The sequence below is a fragment of the Anolis sagrei genome, chromosome 1 (genome assembly GCF_037176765.1).
Source record: "Anolis sagrei isolate rAnoSag1 chromosome 1, rAnoSag1.mat, whole genome shotgun sequence".
In the NCBI taxonomy this organism is placed as follows: domain Eukaryota; kingdom Metazoa; phylum Chordata; class Lepidosauria; order Squamata; family Dactyloidae; genus Anolis; species Anolis sagrei.
Window position 1 is genome coordinate 142,812,039 of NC_090021.1, and position 18,372 is coordinate 142,830,410.

The window sequence follows — 18,372 nt, forward strand, 5'->3', positions numbered from 1 at the left end:
AAAAGATAAGCATAAAGCAAAGATATAAAAATACTGACCTCCCACTGATCTGATGGAGAGAAAACACCACATTCAGATACAAAAAGGGTGGTTTCCCACAATACAGCATAATAGCTAGTGCTCTCTTCCTGCTTGTTTTATCCCCATCTCTTAGGTATAGCAGTGCGGTGGCAGAAGAGGCAACTTGACATTCCCTGGCAAAGATATTGGGAAGGCTTGGCTCTATCCCCACTGCATCTTGTCTTCCTTTTGGGCGGAAGGAACTTTGCCTTTTCTCTCAGTGCAGTGCTGAGAATCCCCACCTTGCTTCCGCCTCCACTGCTTGTGCTATACCTCACTATCATCCTCACTTTCTATGCCATCGGAAGGGGAGCGATGGTACTATTGCTGCTTTTGCTTTACCCATGTACAGGGCTTTTCTTCCATCAATCCTCTATAACAGAAGAAGTCAGCCCCTCCCATTATGGCAAATTGCTTGTTTGTGCTGCTGAAATCTGGTAGCGGCTTTTTGTTTTTCTTTGCTAATAGGGAGGATAGGGAGGCTAAAGGACTTTGAAAATGCATTCTCCTCACTTTTCAGGTAGGTGTTGCTTTCTTCTCTCTTTCTTTTCTATGCACAGACACATCATTTTAGAGACATTAAACACAGAGATGGATTGAATTTAGATATAAAATGCATTTTATTTTTAAAATAAGACAGTTCCCAGGCATCTCAAGATTGTGTTGTTCGTGGAGAAAAAGAGGAATTTCAGTACAAACCAACAGGAAGCAGGCCACTTCCCCCCAAACAACTTAGTAGTACAGACCCAAAACCATGTACATACTTGCATTTATTGAACCTTTATAGAATCAGCTTTGTACAGCAGTGACAAGATTTGTATCATACACGCTATTGTTTCAATGGTTGATTTGCCATAGCAGGAAAAAATAAATATTTTTTTATTATTTTATTACGCATTTAACACTTTAGCAAAAAGTTGCAGAGTTCGGTCTCATTACCTGCTATTGTAGAGGTACGGGTAATGACATGCAGACGTACATACAAGACAAAATACTCATCATAATTCCTTAATAATTTATACACAGCGTACATTAGCCAAACTGAGATTCTATTACATTCTGAAAATGAAGTTCACCTTTTTTTTTTCAAATGCACTTGCTAGTGGCTAGAAGTAAAGAATGAAATGACAAAATCTCATGTAGCTATATCTACACACAGAGGCTTGTGGTTTCTCAGCGAAGATTGAAGCATTTTCAGGCAGTCCTTGCCACCCCTGTCCCATGTAGCACCACAAGGGAACAAGAACCGCCAGAGACATCCAGAGCGTCATGCATTTACTGGCTTTTGTATTGTGCATTTAACATTTAACAACAATGATACAATTTTTCAACTTAAGAGTCAGACCCTTGCAATTTGGCTTATACTGATTTACAACATTTTGAGTTTCAGCAAAATTCAGATCCTAAAAAAGGAGGAGAAGGGGTGCTATTCACCTGTAGGTTGCTAAACAGAGATTACACCATTCATCATTGTATCTGGCAAAATATACACAAGACAGAAGGCAGCTTGACAGCAACAGGATTATTTTTTTTAAAAATGAAAAGACTAATTGTGATGTTGCAATATCCTGGCACGCATCTGTACAAGTGCATGAATCAGTGCAATCATGTGCACTTGAGGTACCTTTTCATCGGACCAAATATGATTTTATACAGTACAGTTTGCTCCACTGGTGCTGGAACCTAATCAATTAAACAGTGATATTTGGCAATTTACACCCTAGCGACTTTTGAAAGTATTGCACTTCAGACTGCGCAGAAACTAGGTGCGTTTGTTACATACAGTACACAGATTCCACCTGAAAGTGGTCAGCTCCGAATATACAACAGCTACAGACAAGAACAGAGTAATTACAACTGGCCAAGCATTTGAACTGGATCTGATAATCTAGCAATGACTTTGAATATCCTACAGTGGGCCAGGCGTTATTGCTTAATTTTGGATGCAAGAACAGTGAGGCGTTACTAGCATTCTTCAGTGGAAACAAGTGAACACACGCACAACAGCATTTCTTACAACTTAAGAGTCCACCAGAAACTAACTGCTTGAACTTTCAATCCTTCTTGGTCTTAAGGTATCACTATCACATTTACACAGACCTTGACTGCTGAAGTGGCTAAGAGTGGGACAAACACAGCTTTTCAGTTCTGGTAGCTCCTTCTTCAGCCGTTCTAACTGCTCTGTCTGGAATATATTTGGTTGTTCGGGCATCCAGTCATAAATCCTAAGAAGAAATGTATTTAATGTAAAATTAAGCTATAGTAAAGTGATATTTAAGTAGTGTCACAAAAGTTGAATGACAGTGTACTTAAAATTCTTTTCAAATATCAGCATTGTTTACATTGCCAACAACTTTAACTGGAAATATTATTGTATGCTCAAATGCATTAGTGATAATTCAGATCTAAGCCACCCTGCAACTAGTATTATTTTTTTATTATTCGTTATTTATTTGCAGTATTTGTATACTGCCCTTTTCAACTCCAAAGGGGACTCAGGGCAGTTCACCAGGTTTTGAGAAATTTGATCAAATACAGCTCAACAAAACTTCTGGCATCTCAGATTTCTAGTAGTTAGACATTATGTTATACAGCTATCCAGCTTTCAGAGTACATGCATACAAACAAGGTACAGACATTACCTACTACTTCCATGCAGTGCTATATAGTTTCATTGTTTTAGGTATATGAGCAGCCCCAAAAAAATTGCTTACACATCAAAAGCATTCCAAATATCAAAAGGAATAATAAAAAGCTGTGTGGGAAGTAAGCATCATGATCCCACCATGGATTGCTTAAGTGCTTTCTAAAAAGCCATTCTAGAAAGCAAGTACAAACCTGTCACATCATTTGGAAAAGGAGGTTCTGGTGGATATCTAGAAGAAGAGTAATCCATTCATCAGGGACTAAACTAGTTACTTCCCTATTTAGAGACCCTGTTCAAGAAGTGATTACTGAGTTACTTTTGGTCAGAAACAGGAATGGGAAGCGTGTACCTTTTCAGCTTTGCGAACCCAGGAACACAGCAACAAAACTGAAGTAATTTCTCTAGTTCCATTCAATTTGAATTCTTCTAATATGTTTTTGTTAACAGGCTTTTCCATTTTCAGCTGTTTTTTTTCTGTAGGAGTGTTTTATTGGCAGGTACTATTTATTTCTTAAAGGTATCTGTTTTTTATTATCTTGTTTTTATGTTTTGATTACAATTTTCCCTTCTTAAAAGCTATTTTAATGGTTCAGTAAATATTTACCTTACCAATGAACTGAGTACTAAGCCCACCCATTGCAAAATGTGGAAAGAGAAATGGAAATAGGAGAAAGTATAGCCAAAAATGTGATTAAAATTATTCTACGTACTTTAGTTTCAAAACTGAAACTAATCCCTGCAATACATGGAAGGGGGTATTAATAAGCAAGTATGTATGCGTATCAAATTACTGAGCTATGGTTTATTTCATGCCCTGCATTTCCACCAACAATACCAAACACTCCAGGCAGTAACAATCAGGCAGCACATTATGTGCATCTGAGCCAATATAATGTTTGCACTACAGTGGTTAGGATTTGTTTTGCTTTTAATTTAGCTCAGGTTTATTAGGACTTCAGCTGGGAACATGTTAGGAAACCCAGGTGTTCTCAGACTGTATTTTACACAACACAAAACAACAAATGCAGGCCAAAAAGGGAGAGGTCTGTCTGGCAACAAACCCACCTGTAATCGTTGTGCAAGGGGCGAATTAAATGAATAATAGTAAATGAAAAAATTAATACAGTTACTGCTTTTCCCTACAGGAGAAAAGGTGGTTCTCCAGATGGAACAAGTTTGATTCAGATACCTACATATGAAAGGGCACAAAGTAAAAGCTGCCTTTTCCTAATCGCTGCAAATGTCTCAAGGAGCCCTTGAAAATGTTCCTGAGACTCAGGAGAACCTGCAGAATAAGGAAGGCTGTTGCCCAGGAGAATGAGTAGGAAGCATAAAAGGGCAGAGCCAAGGAAAAACACCTGCCATTTGTGAAGTCAGCTTTCCACTGATCCCCTTTCTCAAGGTAGATGTATTGATGCAAAATACCCATAAAGATATGGCATTCAAGATATGTATCACTAGTAAGAATATCAATATATAAATGTTGTTATTTATATATGACTGCTTCATTTTGGGAAAAAATGAAGGCAAATAAATTGAGCGTGCAATATTGTTGTAAAGGTACGCTTTAACTAACACTAAAATGGTAAAGTAATAAAAGCAATTTATGAAGCTCTTATTCCAGATTATGTCTTGAGCCTAAACACATAGTTAAAAGCTTTCTACAAAAGGTATACGAATGTAATAATACCTGTCATACACCAGACCATGAACCCCCAATTCCCTCAATTTCCTCCTGTTCTCTGGCTCATTTGCTTCATCACCCCAGCAAAAGACAACTAAGCCTTTAGATATGGCAGCATCAACATAGGACGGGCTCTTTAGCAATTCTTCAGTATGTGCATTAATTCCCTGAAAAAGAAATAGAAAACATTTAAGCTATTAAGCAAATGTAATTGAGATACTAACAAATGCAAAGATCAGTTTTCCAAATGAGCATGTGATGATGCTTAACACACCTTATAGCCATCAATACCACACTACAATGCACTCATATTGTTTGCCTTATGGTAAAAAAAAAAAAACCACCTGTTTACCCCTGCAATTGAAGTTTCTTTAATAACGATAACAACAATAAGAACCATTTATTTATTACTCGCCCCTCCTTGTGGCTTAGGGTGGGAACAACATGAACAAAATAGCGAGATGAAAAAAAAATATTTATTTATTTATTTAGAACTTTTATATACGGTCTTCTTGACCTCCGGAGAGGGACTCAGGCCGGTTTACAACAAGATTAATAGATAATAGTTTAAAACATCAAACCCCAAACACATTAATACATAAAATACATTAAAAAGGAATCATACAATTACATAAGGCCAAGTCGTCATAATAAAATTACAATTCGTCTTCATCCGTCCGTGTGGTCAAGAGTTATTGACTCACTCATCAAATGCTAAATTCCAGAGCCAAGTTGCCACCAACTTTCTAAAAGTCAGGAGAGAAGGGGCAGTTCTAATCTCCAGTAGGAGAGAGTTCCAGAGCTGAGGGGCCACTACTGAGAAGACCCTGTCCCTCGTCCCCACCAGATGCGATTGCAAAGGTGGTGAGACCGAGAGCAGGGCCCCTCCAGAAGATCTTAACAACCTTGATGGTTCATAGGGGAGAATCAGTTCGGACAGGTAAACTGGGCCGGAGTCGTTTAGGGATTTATAGCAAAACACTGTTAAGATACATATAATAAATATCCATAGGTAAAATACAGATTAAATACAACATTATTAACAATAATTTAAGTGGTCAACTTAAATTATGAAGGTATATTATGAAGGTCAGGGACTGTAACACGTAGCTGCTCAATGCACATACTCCTGAGGAACACCCTTCAGGAATATAAAAGGTGCAGTCATAGATTCTGGTGAATGGCTACACATATAGTGGAAACCATCTACGTAGAGAAATGTTGCTTCAATGTCCGTTGTTGTTTCTGAGAGCTGTGAAAGCCTCCCATTCTAGAAGACTAGGATTTGTCCAATGTGCAAACAATGAGGAGTCCATTCCAATTCTGAAGTAGGGTTCTGCATGTATATGGGAAGTACAATGCCCTGATTGATGTGAAACACAGATAAAATCTTAACACAACCTGATGTAACCCACAGGTATAGCTGGTCAGTTCTGAGGGGATATAGCTCTCCTGCTTCTCAGGCAGATGTAATTGCTACTAGAAAGGCAGTCTCCCAAGTAAACTCCATTGAGGTGTTCTCAACACCAGAAGCACTCCAAGTGGCCAGATACTGGTCAAAGGACATTTAATCAACTACCAAACTCACAAATTTTGTATTTTGTCTGTTTGTTTGCTTTGTTCTGTTAGAAATGTAATATAATCAACTGGTTGCCCTGACACGATAAATAAATAAGCCTTGAGAAACTGCTTGACCCAATGGATTCTGAAAGTGGAGAGTTTACTGATGAATTAAAAATTAACTGATATTACTGCCAAGAGGTTTTTAATGGAAGGAAGAGTAAGACCTATATCCAAAACAGGAGAGGAAGAACTCCAGTTCAACTCATGCATCAAGGTGACAAAAATACCAAGAACACCCTCCATTTATAGGCATAGGAATGCTGAATGGAAGGTCGGTCTTATGCAGCAATGATGTTCCATATAGACACAATAAGAGATACTATAGAAATGTCTTCCAAGCCATCAGTTTGAGAATGACTACATTAGAATGTCTCGTCTTTCTGTTATGGACCGTGAGGTCTGGATGGTTTTATTGGGATAACGGTGATGACTTGTTAGGATCACAACCTATTGGGGATTATGATTTATGACCTTTTAGGACCATAACCTTTTGGGGATTATGACCTGTTAGGATCATAACCTATTGGGTAGCAGAGTTTTAGAAGTGTTCCTTCAGTTTACTGGGTAATGGATGAACACTGGACACCCAAATATCTTGTTTCTATTCTATGCTCTCAGTAGACAAAGATTCAAGCAGACTTCTTTTAAAATAACATGTTTGTTTACTCATAACTTCGTGTATTTAAATATACTGGCACATTTCTTGTCAGGTTAAACTTTAATAAAACATTTTGGTTTGTATCTTTAACTTATTGTCTTCAACAATATCTTCAAAATATATATTATAATTTTCCCTGCTTAAAAGCTATTTAAATGATTCAGTAAATATTTACCTTACCAGTGAAATATATACTGCTTTGTACGCTTCTCTTTCATGAGAGTCTACTTTCAAAGAAATTCAAGAATTAACAGTTCTCTAACTTCCTACATTGACATCTGACTGAAAAATAGACTTCTGTACTCAAGCTGACTCAAGGCTTAATTAACTGTCTTCTAACTTCCTAAACTGACACCTCACTGAAAATCTGACTCAAGCCTCAACTGTCATCATGTTTAAACTGTATTCTAAACAGTCACATGATCTGCAGCCCCTCCCACTGCCTCTAGTATATAGAGCTAAGGACACTGCAAACACCTCAAGATATAAAATGACATATTATAAACAGACAAAACATTACATAGAGGCTTGAGAAGGTTGTTATCTCCAACAGGTTTGAACATTTGAGGCAGAAGCGAGGCAAATCAGGCTGTGTCAACCAACATGTTGTAATTAAATTGCATTTTGTGCTTTTCCTGAGGATTTAATACCAACCCTGGTAATTAGAGAAAATGGAGGTAAAGCATACATGATGGCTTCTCCCCAAACAAAAGGACATTTAAAACAGATTTTCGAAGAAACAGAAAAGAGAAAAGGAAAGCTCTGAAATGATATATCATAGAGGAATAGAAAATTCAAAATAGTGCTTAGTCAATGGAAAATATAAAGGAACCGAAGCAAAGCACTGATATTAACAATAAGGAACTTGTGGCTCCCACAAAAAGCTGTTGGCTTTGCTCTAGAAGTTTTCAAACATTCTGTGCAGATGCAGGAAAAACACCCACATGTTAATCCCATGAAGAACTATTTTATTTAGCATATAACTGTCTGATGCACCAACTTACCAGTAGATTTTCAAACAGTGCAAAACTTGTGGCAATAGCCGTTGTACGGCACCGGAGATCCATCAGTTCTGGGTAAGTTTCACTTTTTCCTTGAGTTAGAAACAAGATGGGGTACTTATTTTGTTTATGCCTCACCCTGCAAGACAATTGCAACTAAGTTACAATTTTGATGGGGGGGGAAATCTTCCACGTTCTTTTAATATGGACAGAAGACCACATTTTTTCTAAATTCAACCATTTACTTGCAAACATAAGAGTTGTTTAACAGCATTGTACAAATTGGGCTGCTGTGAGTCTTCCGGGCTATATGGCAATGTTCCAGAAGCATTCGCTCCTAACGTTTCGCCAACATAAATGGCAGGCATCCTCAGAGGTTGTGAGGATTGTACTAATTGTTTTAAGATGCATGAATTGGCTCATACTGAAAGCCTACCTTACATTTATTTTCTTAGAACAGCAAAAAGGAGTTATACATGTCATCTGAACTCTTCCTCCCTTACAGCTTTTTTTTCTCCATGAAAATTTGTCAGACATTTAAAACAGCTCAGAGAAAAACATTATAGCAGACTGGATGCAAATCATGAATATTTGCAAGTAATTACACAGATGACACAGTTCATTCATGCTATAAATGTAGAGTCCCTTGGCTCTTTAGCAGATTGGAGACTCACAAGAAACTTTGCTTGTAGATATGGTTCTTCCTAGCTTTAATGGATTCTCGCTCTGCTGGTTGTTTGTTTTCTGAATTAATGAACACATGAAGCAAGTCATCACTATGTTAACCATACTTTGTTGCTTAAGCATGAACATGCTTTGTCTTCTCTATTTCTGGATCATTTTATCTCAGTCGCCTTTTATTATCTCCTGTTTTACACAGGAGAAGGCTTTAGGGGAAATAAGCCAGAGTTCACAAGGTCACAAGAAAACATGAGGTTAGAGTATGATTTGTTGTTAGTTAACAAACCACTGCTATAAAGGCACAATTCAGCCAGATTTCAATGAACCACACTCTGCAACTGTGCAAAAGCAGTTGTTATGCAGCATATTATTTGAGAACACTGAAGTGCTGGACCACTCTAGCAACTATCATGTTAGACTACACAGAGAAGCCACTGAAATACACAAGCATGTGGACAATTCCAACAAAAAGGAGGAAAACTTGAAAATGAACAGAATAGTAATAATATAAAATGACAGTATCATAGTATTATTAAAATAATAATAAATAATCCAATAATCCAGGTATTACCATCCTTCCTCTCTACCTTAGAATTAGAAATAATATAATATAAATAATAGTGAATATCCTCTTGGAGAAGCCAGGTATTACTCTAAAATCAGGACAGTAAATAACGAGGAACACTAAAAAACGGGAATACCAGACAAGAAACAATCAGGAATAGCTAAAACCTCCCAACAATGGATCCTCTGGCAGCAACCGGCCAGGCTTCAAAGCTGCAAGGCCATTAAATGCTCATTAAGGTGGCCAATTGCAACATCCACACTTGCCTCAAGCAGACAAGAGTTCTTTCTCCCACCTTGGACATTCCACAGATATATAAACTTCACTTGCCTAGTTTACAACAGGCCTCTCAACCTCTGAGGATGCTTGCCATAGATGTGGGCAAAACGTCAGGAGAGAATGCTTCTGGAACATGGCCATGCAGCCCGGAAAACTCATAGCAACCGACAGTTATCTCTCACAACATCAAATAACAGTTTCTATCACTTTCCAGTCCTCGAGGAACCTGTATCTTGAGGATACTAATGAGCTGCATACAAACCTCAAAATGTTACATTTAACAGAATCATTTTCTATTAATTTTCTTGGTTATGTGCAAACTTTCCCATATCAGTAGATTACTTAGAATAAAATATAAATTCTCCAGTTTAAAATATATCTCTCCAAAATGATATTGAAAAATATTTCCATTTGCTCACATTGTGCATATATCTGCATCGAATGAAGAAAACACAATCCTCCTATTTCCAGCCTTAAGCAGAACAGTTTTCAAAATTATGTCTGTGTAGAGATTCATGTCAAAATAGGTTGAAAGATTTCCATCCCATATACCATCCTGCCAAAAAAACAAAAGCCGCATAAGTCATGTTGCATCTATTTTGAACAAAAAGCATCTATTTTAAGGAACTGTTATTTAAGAATTCACACCTTATGGATTCAGAAAGCTATGTCACATTCATAAAGGCAATCCTACTTGCATTAACAATGGGAGAACAGAGGAAAACGAGGTAGAAAAAGAATAGAGAAATCAGGTTCTATACTATAAACACTGGGGTTAAAACACAGGACTCATTTCTCATGCAATGCCTAAACTACAGCATGTGTTCAGAAAGTTGTTTCTTACCTTTTGCTGGCAGATCCATTTAATTTCTATGTTAAACCCAACATCTTCAGGAATAGCTTCCAATACCTATGTAGAAAGGCATGCATGATGTTATAAAAAGATCACTGGCAAAACTAAGCACTGACGTTCAAGAAAAATGTTGTGCTCTCTTTGTGGAGGAGTGACAGCAATACTATGGGACTGGATAATAATAATTATTATTATTATTATTATTATTATTATTATTATTATTATTATTATATTTCCAACCACCATCTCCTAAAAAGGGACTTGGGATGGCTTAAAAGCACATGGTAGTGCATTGGAAAATACAATACAGTAAAACACGTAACAAAATACAGTAATATATATATAACAACTGTAAACAATGATGCTGTCAATAACATAAAATAGATGTACTTAAAAGCATAAAATCCCTATTAATTAAAATGTAGCAACAGCTGTGGATAAAATGGTTATACCAATTTCAGTCACGTTAGTACCCAAGTTCTAAATTTATTTATTTATTTACAGTATTTATATTCCGCCCTTTTTGGATTACAATGTACACATATATGGCAAACATTCAATCCCAAAGACACACAACAGATATAGACAGACAGTCAGAGGCTATTTAACTTTTCTGGCCGCCAGGGGAGCTGTTGCTTTAATCGTCCATCTGCGACACTGATGAAGTACTTCCGCATTCCCTACATGCTTTGCTGGAGTCTTTTTAATGGCCTCGTAAATTAGTTAAATTAGCCTCCCCACACATAGGTGGTACCTAATTTTCCTACTTGACAGATGCAACTGTCTTCCAGGTTGCAAAGGTCGACAACAAGCTACACAACTGGTCGGAAGCTCACTCTGACCGGGGTTGGCTTCGAACTCATGACCTTTTGGTCAGAAGTGATCTTAATGCAGCTGACACTCAGCCAGCTGCGCCACAATCCCGGCAAGTCATACATTACTATTAATATTAACCCTGATTGAAGGCTTGCATGAAAAGCCACATTTTCAAGTTTTTACTTTTTACATAGTTAGGTCTGTGGGTATGTGTTTTGAACAAATTTTATATCAAAAATTAAGAACAAAAGTTTTTAGGGGACCGTATAGGCTGCAAAAGTAGAGTCTAGGAGTCTACTTGCAGCTTGCAAGCCATAGTTTCGCCATCCTTGCTCTAGAATTCCTCCTTGAAGGTTCTGTTTTAATACAGCAGCTATTCTATTTCACTGTTTATCTTAGACTAAATGCTACACAGGCAACTTCTGAGGATGGGAATGCCATACAGCATCTCCAGAATCCTTTTGGAGCTCTGCTCCCCTCAATCCCATAGCTGCCACACAGCAATGGCAGTAGAAGCATATGATGATGGTTTTCTCCTCTGCTAAGGAGACAGCAGTATTTCCAGAAGAAATAAGAGAGATTGCCCTTTTTATGCCTGGTTATAGTAATAGTGATGGGAGGAGGAAGCATGTGGCTGTGACTGCGGAAATAAAAATGTAGTTCTGTTTTACATCTGTACTGCTGCTCACTATGATGTCAGTGGAAGTTTTGGTGGGCTGCTGATAAGGCAAATTTGGTACCTGGTTTGGTTGCTGGACACCCACACTTGTCCGAGATTGATAACTTACTTTTTGTAGGCTAGGGAATGGTTGCATGTCAGAAGGAACATTTTCTTCTTCTTTAAATGAATCTGTGCAGAAGTGAAAGGCATATACTTCAACGGAAAACATTTTTAACCAAAGAGATTGAATTCATACATGCTTTTTTCGTGTCAGGAGCAACTTAAGAAACTGCAAGTCACTTCTGGTGTGAGAGAATTGGCCATCTGCAAGGACGTTGCCCAGGGGATGCCCAGATGTTTTAACATCCTGTAAATAGTATTCATACATGCTATGGGCCATTCAGTGATACTGTCCTACCTCTGAAGGAAATAGTTAACTGATAACAGAGAGGAAAAACCTCTTAGAGTGGTTCCAATAGCTGCCTGGCGCTATGTTTATTGAGTACAGCATTTTTTGCTCTGGTTCCCTCCTGCCAGCTTCAGAGGTCGAGATAAAATTATACCAATTCAGCTCTGGAGTCTTTATAACCAGGGACCAAACTTTATTCCCTCCACAATAACTATTATTACGACTGCCCTTCTATTGCAATTCTAATTCTAAATGGCCTTCAAAATAATTGCCAACCCAGAAACACACAAAGATGCAAGAAGCAACTGCCCTTTATGTATCTTAAATGTCATCTTGATATTTAAGACTTCAGCAGCAGTGCAGTGATATCTCAGTAGAACTAACTCAAAGTCTATCAAGTCCATTATTTTACTTTAAAGTATTTTAGAACTGTTATTTCTAAAATTTCTATATACATCCTTGCAAATTAAGGGACATTGTAGAATATATTCTATGCTAAAATCCCTACAAACAACAGTAGTTTGGTATTAATTAACAAATTCATTAACTGATTCAAATATAAAAGATGAAAATAATCAGAAAGTTAAAGAATTATACATACCTTGACTACCTTTTGATTTTAATGCAGTCACATGTGCCAGCTAAACAAATAAAAAAATTGAAATGAATATATGCTTTCTTGTCAGCAAGCAGAAAATTGTTTTAAAATAGCTCATTCATTTTCTCAACAGTGACTGAATTACTTGTTCAACCTTGACCTGCAAGTCCTTCTTCAGCATGGGATCTTTAGGGTTATTTCTCTGATAATCTGTACCCCATTATCCTTTTGAAATGGTGAACTCTGAAGTTACAACAGACCAAGGCTTAATCAGTAGAAAAAAAGATAATCCTTTGGAAGCAGTTTAAACACTGCTCAGAAAGATTAATGAAATCTTGCCCAGTACTTTGACTACATAACTAACTAGGGCATTTGTTATGAGGTACAGTGCATCGTATCATTGGGCTTTAAAGTCCCTGGAATTTGGAGTTAAAGCATATTGTGCTCCCAGCTATAGCAAATATAATTTTAGTTCTGCTTTACCCGTTATAAACTGATGTTATTCTTTATGGGTGAAACCCAGCTTAATGATTTTAAACTGATCTATATACACTCTGAACTTTTTATAATGCTGTTTTTTGTCAAATTTATTACCATTTTTCAACAAATCTAACAATGGCTGGAATCACTGAGTTGCTGTGAATTTCCCAGGCTGTCTGGCCATGTTCCAGAAGCATTGAGTCGCCTACGGGCTGAGAGAGTGCGGTATACAAATAAAGTAAAATAATAAATTCTCTCATGATGTTTCACCCACATCTATGGCAGGCATGCTCAGAGGTTGTGAGGTCTGTTGGAAATTAGGCAAGTGGGGTTTATATATCTGTGGAATGTCCAGGGTGGGAGAAAGAACTCTCCTCTGTTTGAGGCAAGTGTGAATGATGCAATTGGCCACTTTGATTAGCATTTAACGGCCTTGCAGCTTCAAAGCCTGTCTGGTTGCTTCCTGGGGGATCCTTTGTTGGGAGGTGTCAGCTAGTCCTGATTGATTATTGTCTGAAATTCCCCTGGTTTTTGAGTGTCACTCTTTATTTATTGTCTTGATTTTGGAAATTTCAATACTGGTAGACAGATTTTGTTCATTTTCATGGTTTCCTCCTTTCTGTTGAAATTCAGGTTTTGAAGTTGCAAGGCCATTATGCTAACCAACGCTTATGCTAATCAAGGTGGCCAATTATAACATTCAAACTTGCCCCAAGCAGACAAGAGTACTGTCTCCCACCTTGGACATTCTTCACATATATAAACCCCACTTGCGTAGTTTCCAATAGTTCTCTCAACCTCTGAGGAAGCCTGCCATAGATGTGGGTGAAACATCAGAGAGAATGCTTTTGCAACATAGCCATACAGCCTGGAAAACTCACAGCAACCCGAAGCTAACAATACCTGGTGGGGGGCGCAAGGTATCTGCTGGGAGAGACATTTGATACACATCAATATTGCTTTGGACAACACAAGGCTACGCTGGCAACTGTTTGGATCATTCCATAAGATTTCCATTTCATAGGGAAAGGCAAGACTACAATTTTTGCTTAGCCTTGTCAGGCAGATGTCAGGCTTCATCGAACATTATAGAGGACCCTTCCTAAAGAAGTGCATTCAGATTTTCACAATGTTAATTTTTTTCATCTCTAGCATTTGAAGCAAGCTGCTACTGTGAGTATTATCTTCATATTGTGGAACTTTTATGCTGCTGCTCTAACTCTGGTTGTTGACTCAGCTCATTTAGGTTTCTAGATTTTATACTGTGAGCTCCTTTTAAGAAAGTGGGACAGTAATGTTTGATGAGACTTCTAAAACAAACAGTGAAAAACATGTATCTTAAGAGCAGTTTGATACTATACCGTTAGCAACTGCAGCTGGGCAAAAGTGAGCTCTTTAACTGCAATCTCAAATAGTTCCAAAGGATCAGTATGATCTCTCTTTTGAGCAAATGGGAGACAAAAGATCAAGTCAGAAAGCCATGAGACAACAAAAGCACTAGTAAGTATCGCATATACTTGAAAATAAGCCAAGTTTTTCAGCCCCTTTTTGGGGGGCTGAAAACGCCTCCCTCAGCTTATAATGAGGTCAAGGCTCCAAGTCATTGTTTGCAATATACAATATATTTCTCCTCTTCCCCTCCCTTAACAGTGTGTTTTGTTTTCCATAGCCTCCCTCACTCCTCTTCTCCTTCCAGGCTGCAGTTGCCCATTTTGGAAACCCCTCTTCTTCTTAGAGAGAGAAAGGGAAAGAGAGAGAGAGAGAGAGGAGAGGAGAGGAGGAGGAATGTTTTGAAAAGGGAAAGGAGGGGGAGAGCCCTTGGAAGAAGAAAAACATTGCATGGATGGGAGGGGAAGAAAAATACTGCAGGAGGAAAATGCACATATAGAGAGAGGATTTGCAAATGTTTCAGGGGGAAATGCATATGTGAAGTTAGTATATATAATTAGATCTATATCTAGCTCTGCATTGTTTATATAGGCACTGAATGTTTGCCTGTTACTATGTTGGAAGGCAGCCTGAGACCCCATGGGGAGATAGGGCAGGAGACAAATGAAATATTATTATTGTTGTTGTTATTAATATGTTATTGTTGATAACATATTGTTTTTGTTTACTCTAAGTTTCCACTTACAGAGCTAGTTTACTGTTTTTCTTTGAAATATGGTAAATATCCAAAAACATTTAACCTACTGATGCCTCAATTAATGTAATTTTATTGGTATCTATTTTTATTTTGAAATTTACCAGTAGCTGCTGCATTTCCCACCCTAGTCAATTATACTCAAGTCAATTAAGTTTTCCCAGTTTTTTTGTGCTAAAATTAGGTCCCTCGGCTTAAATTTGGGTTGGCTTATACTCAAGTATATATGGTAAGTACGCTGGCATAAGTGAATGCAAAATTTCACTGTAGTAAATATAAGAATTATTCTCTATTCTAGTATTCTATCTACTGTCTTACTACATATCTCGTTAAAAAATTTCCACGCAGGAATCTGTTACAAGAGGGTCACTGCACCCAGTTTATTCTACCAGTACAACAGCGCAAAGCATTGCAGCATCCCTTTTACTTTCCCATTATGCAAAAAAATTGCAGCGTGGTACAAATGAAGTATCTCACAACTGCTTCTGTCTAATCAAACTTGAGCTCAACAGTAAAGAAACATCTCTGGTTACTTCTCCAGTTCTCTGGCTAAGGACTTACACTTCACTTTGGCATTATGTACCATGTTTTGAACATAATCCTGTTACTGTAGTTATTGTAAGTCTGAACCACCATCTACTACATAAACAGCTTTTTCCAAATGTATGGAATGATCAACATAATCGTTGCCCTTTCTCCTCCCGTAAAGGAGTCCATTGCAATCAGAAACAAAGGATCACTAGAAAACAGTGTACACATTTGAGTCACATATTGTTTACCTTTTTCATAGCAATACAACAAGTAAGATCATGATATATAATAGGGACATGATCCCGAGAAAGATGTACATCAAATTCCACAAAGGCTGCTCCCTAGGTCAGAAGGGAGGAAAAAAAGTGTAGAATTTAAAACATATAAGGTCATGTTTCATTTGTTCTTAACACTGTAGCCTTCCTAAAGCAAAACAAATTCTGAACTCTAGGCACTTGATAACAATTATTTAAAACATTTGTAAGAGCAAAATATTTCCAAGCCTCTCTTCTTCTAATACACGGAATTCCAACATACTTAAGAAGTTTTCTACATCTTCCTCTGCAAACATTTGTGGCACAAATAGATGGACATAAATACTTCTATGTAGCTATATGCCATTCATTTGTAGAGAGACACTGCTTGGGATTCTGCCCAAAGCCTTTCGATACTGTTCACATATTTTTTTATTCCAGAACAAACAGCTATACAGATATACAAAAGAGAAAAATAAAAATACACGTACATGTTTAGCAGCATTCTTTAAGGAAGCAACAGTGTTCTCTCGAAGTTTAGCAAGCCTGCAAACAAAACAAAAACGTTTTAATTTTATGATTTTTTTAAAAGAAAAAGAATCTATACAAATAATAAAAGGGAAAATGTGTATGTGTGTATATGGTGGAGGTGTCCACTTACATAGACAGCTTCCCACCTCCACAAGCAGGCTATAGTTCTCAGTGCTGAGGAGCCACCAAAAGCACTCCCTCCAAGGACATTTCAGATTACAGCAGGTGCCATGAATAGCCCATCCCCTGCCAATGTCCTCCCCAAACACCATTCTACCCACAACTCAAAGAATGCTTTCATTCGGGGACAATTTCATCCTAGATGTTCTGTTTTTCCTTCAGAATGGACATCCCAGGGTTCCTTTCTCCATTGGCATGAAATTTACATAATCCTGCCTACTGCCATTCCCTTAACCTTTTCCTATGGCACACAGCAAATACATCTAGAGCAAACTTGCCCGATATGACAAAGTTTAACTGTTGAGAAAATAAATGAGCCATTTAACTACTGATGGGAGTTTCAGGGGGTTAACCTGGCATAATGTCAGTTGTAGTTCACTCACAACCTTTTGATTTTGTAAAATAATAAAAAATGACTTTTTCAAATAACTCGGGGAACACTGGGTTCCCAAGGTAGTATTATATAAAAAAGAAAAGAAAACAGCAAAGACAACAAAAACTGCTAATTGTAATAAGTGGGAAAGTTCTTATCAATTTCAAAATATCACTTGTGTATATACCCGGTGTTGCCCGAGTGTCAGAGGAACTGCTGTCTGCCCGTTTTCTCCCTTTTCCAGCTTTGAGGTGGCTTATTTCACAATGTCTCCATGGAAACACTTTTTGGGCTCTCTTTCTTCCCTTTCTCCATTTTTCTCATACATCTTCTCTCTCTTTCTTTCCTTCTTACCTTCCTTCCTTCTTCCCTTGCTATTCTGTTGCTCAGTTACACATTTCAGAATCTGCCATTTATTAAGTTGCTCAACAATTAACCACAGGTCATGTTTGACTGAGATCTTGTTTCTAATACTTTGCACTTTCTGGTTTTCTGGCCATCACAAACAAAAAGTGGCTATATTTCTCTGCATCTCCTTTTCCAATTAGCATTCTAAATTCACTTGCCAACATTCAATTAATTTCTACAAATCTTATCTGAAATTCATCCCTTGGACTAGTAGAGACATGATAATGATGAAATTGTCATAAACTAAGGTATATGCAAAATGAAGGTAAGAACAAGTGCCTCCTTCAGAGTTTTATTAAGTAGTAACTCCAAAAGGTACTCCAGCTGAATGAGATCAGCTCCACAGATTTAATATCCATAGATCTAATTCCTAGCATCTATTACTAGGCCAAAACACACTGGTTTATAGGAAAAATAATACCATCTTTTTCAACGCCCAGGGGCTTTGTTTCTTCTCACCATGATCCACAGAAATTACTACAACATTCCAAAGGATTCTAAACACAGTTCTCACATAAAGATAAATGTACTTTTGATGGATCTTAGCAAGTACAGAGGTGGCAGGTAAAAATCTAGAAACATTTCCTGAAAATTATTTTTTGTAACAAGATTTCTAGCTTAACATGACAAATAGCAGCCAAGACACAATGAAGTCCTGATACATTGATCCAACTGCGCTGCGGTAAAAAGAAGAAAAGTTTACTTCTTCTCTGGTATCTCGTTGTACTTTAATTATTTAAACTTACTTGGTGGTGGTTGTAGAATTTCCTGCACCTCTATGTCCTACATCTAGTCCTTTTCTTGCACTCCAGTATTTAGCAAATGTAGCTTGCATATCACAGGAATATCCCTGAATTGGCTTGACAATTAAGTAGTCAACTACAAGGAGAAAAGAAAGATGACGTGATTGTCCATTTTAAATTTTTAAAATCAGATT

The 18,372-nt window shown here is 37.5% G+C and overlaps 1 protein-coding gene across 2 annotated transcripts in view; it reads right to left on the reverse strand.

Moving 5' to 3' along the window:
* Positions 1-661: 661 nt before the first annotated feature.
* The window catches only part of GPCPD1 (glycerophosphocholine phosphodiesterase 1), a 46,675-nt gene continuing 28,964 nt past the window's right edge, over positions 662-18,372 (reverse strand). The window contains exons 10-21 of one of the 2 annotated variants that reach the window (XM_060786150.2): positions 18,182-18,314; positions 16,435-16,489; positions 15,938-16,030; positions 14,377-14,454; positions 12,539-12,578; positions 11,656-11,717; positions 10,043-10,108; positions 9,618-9,754; positions 7,677-7,812; positions 4,398-4,558; positions 2,899-2,936; positions 662-2,285 (exon numbers count right to left, since the gene is read on the reverse strand). In XM_060786150.2, the coding sequence (XP_060642133.2) occupies positions 2,233-2,285; positions 2,899-2,936; positions 4,398-4,558; positions 7,677-7,812; positions 9,618-9,754; positions 10,043-10,108; positions 11,656-11,717; positions 12,539-12,578; positions 14,377-14,454; positions 15,938-16,030; positions 16,435-16,489; positions 18,182-18,314 (1,052 nt within the window). In that variant the 3' untranslated portion in view covers positions 662-2,232. The remainder of the gene's footprint in view (positions 2,286-2,898; positions 2,937-4,397; positions 4,559-7,676; positions 7,813-9,617; positions 9,755-10,042; positions 10,109-11,655; positions 11,718-12,538; positions 12,579-14,376; positions 14,455-15,937; positions 16,031-16,434; positions 16,490-18,181; positions 18,315-18,372) is intronic. The other variant, XM_060786141.2, reaches the window with a different exon arrangement.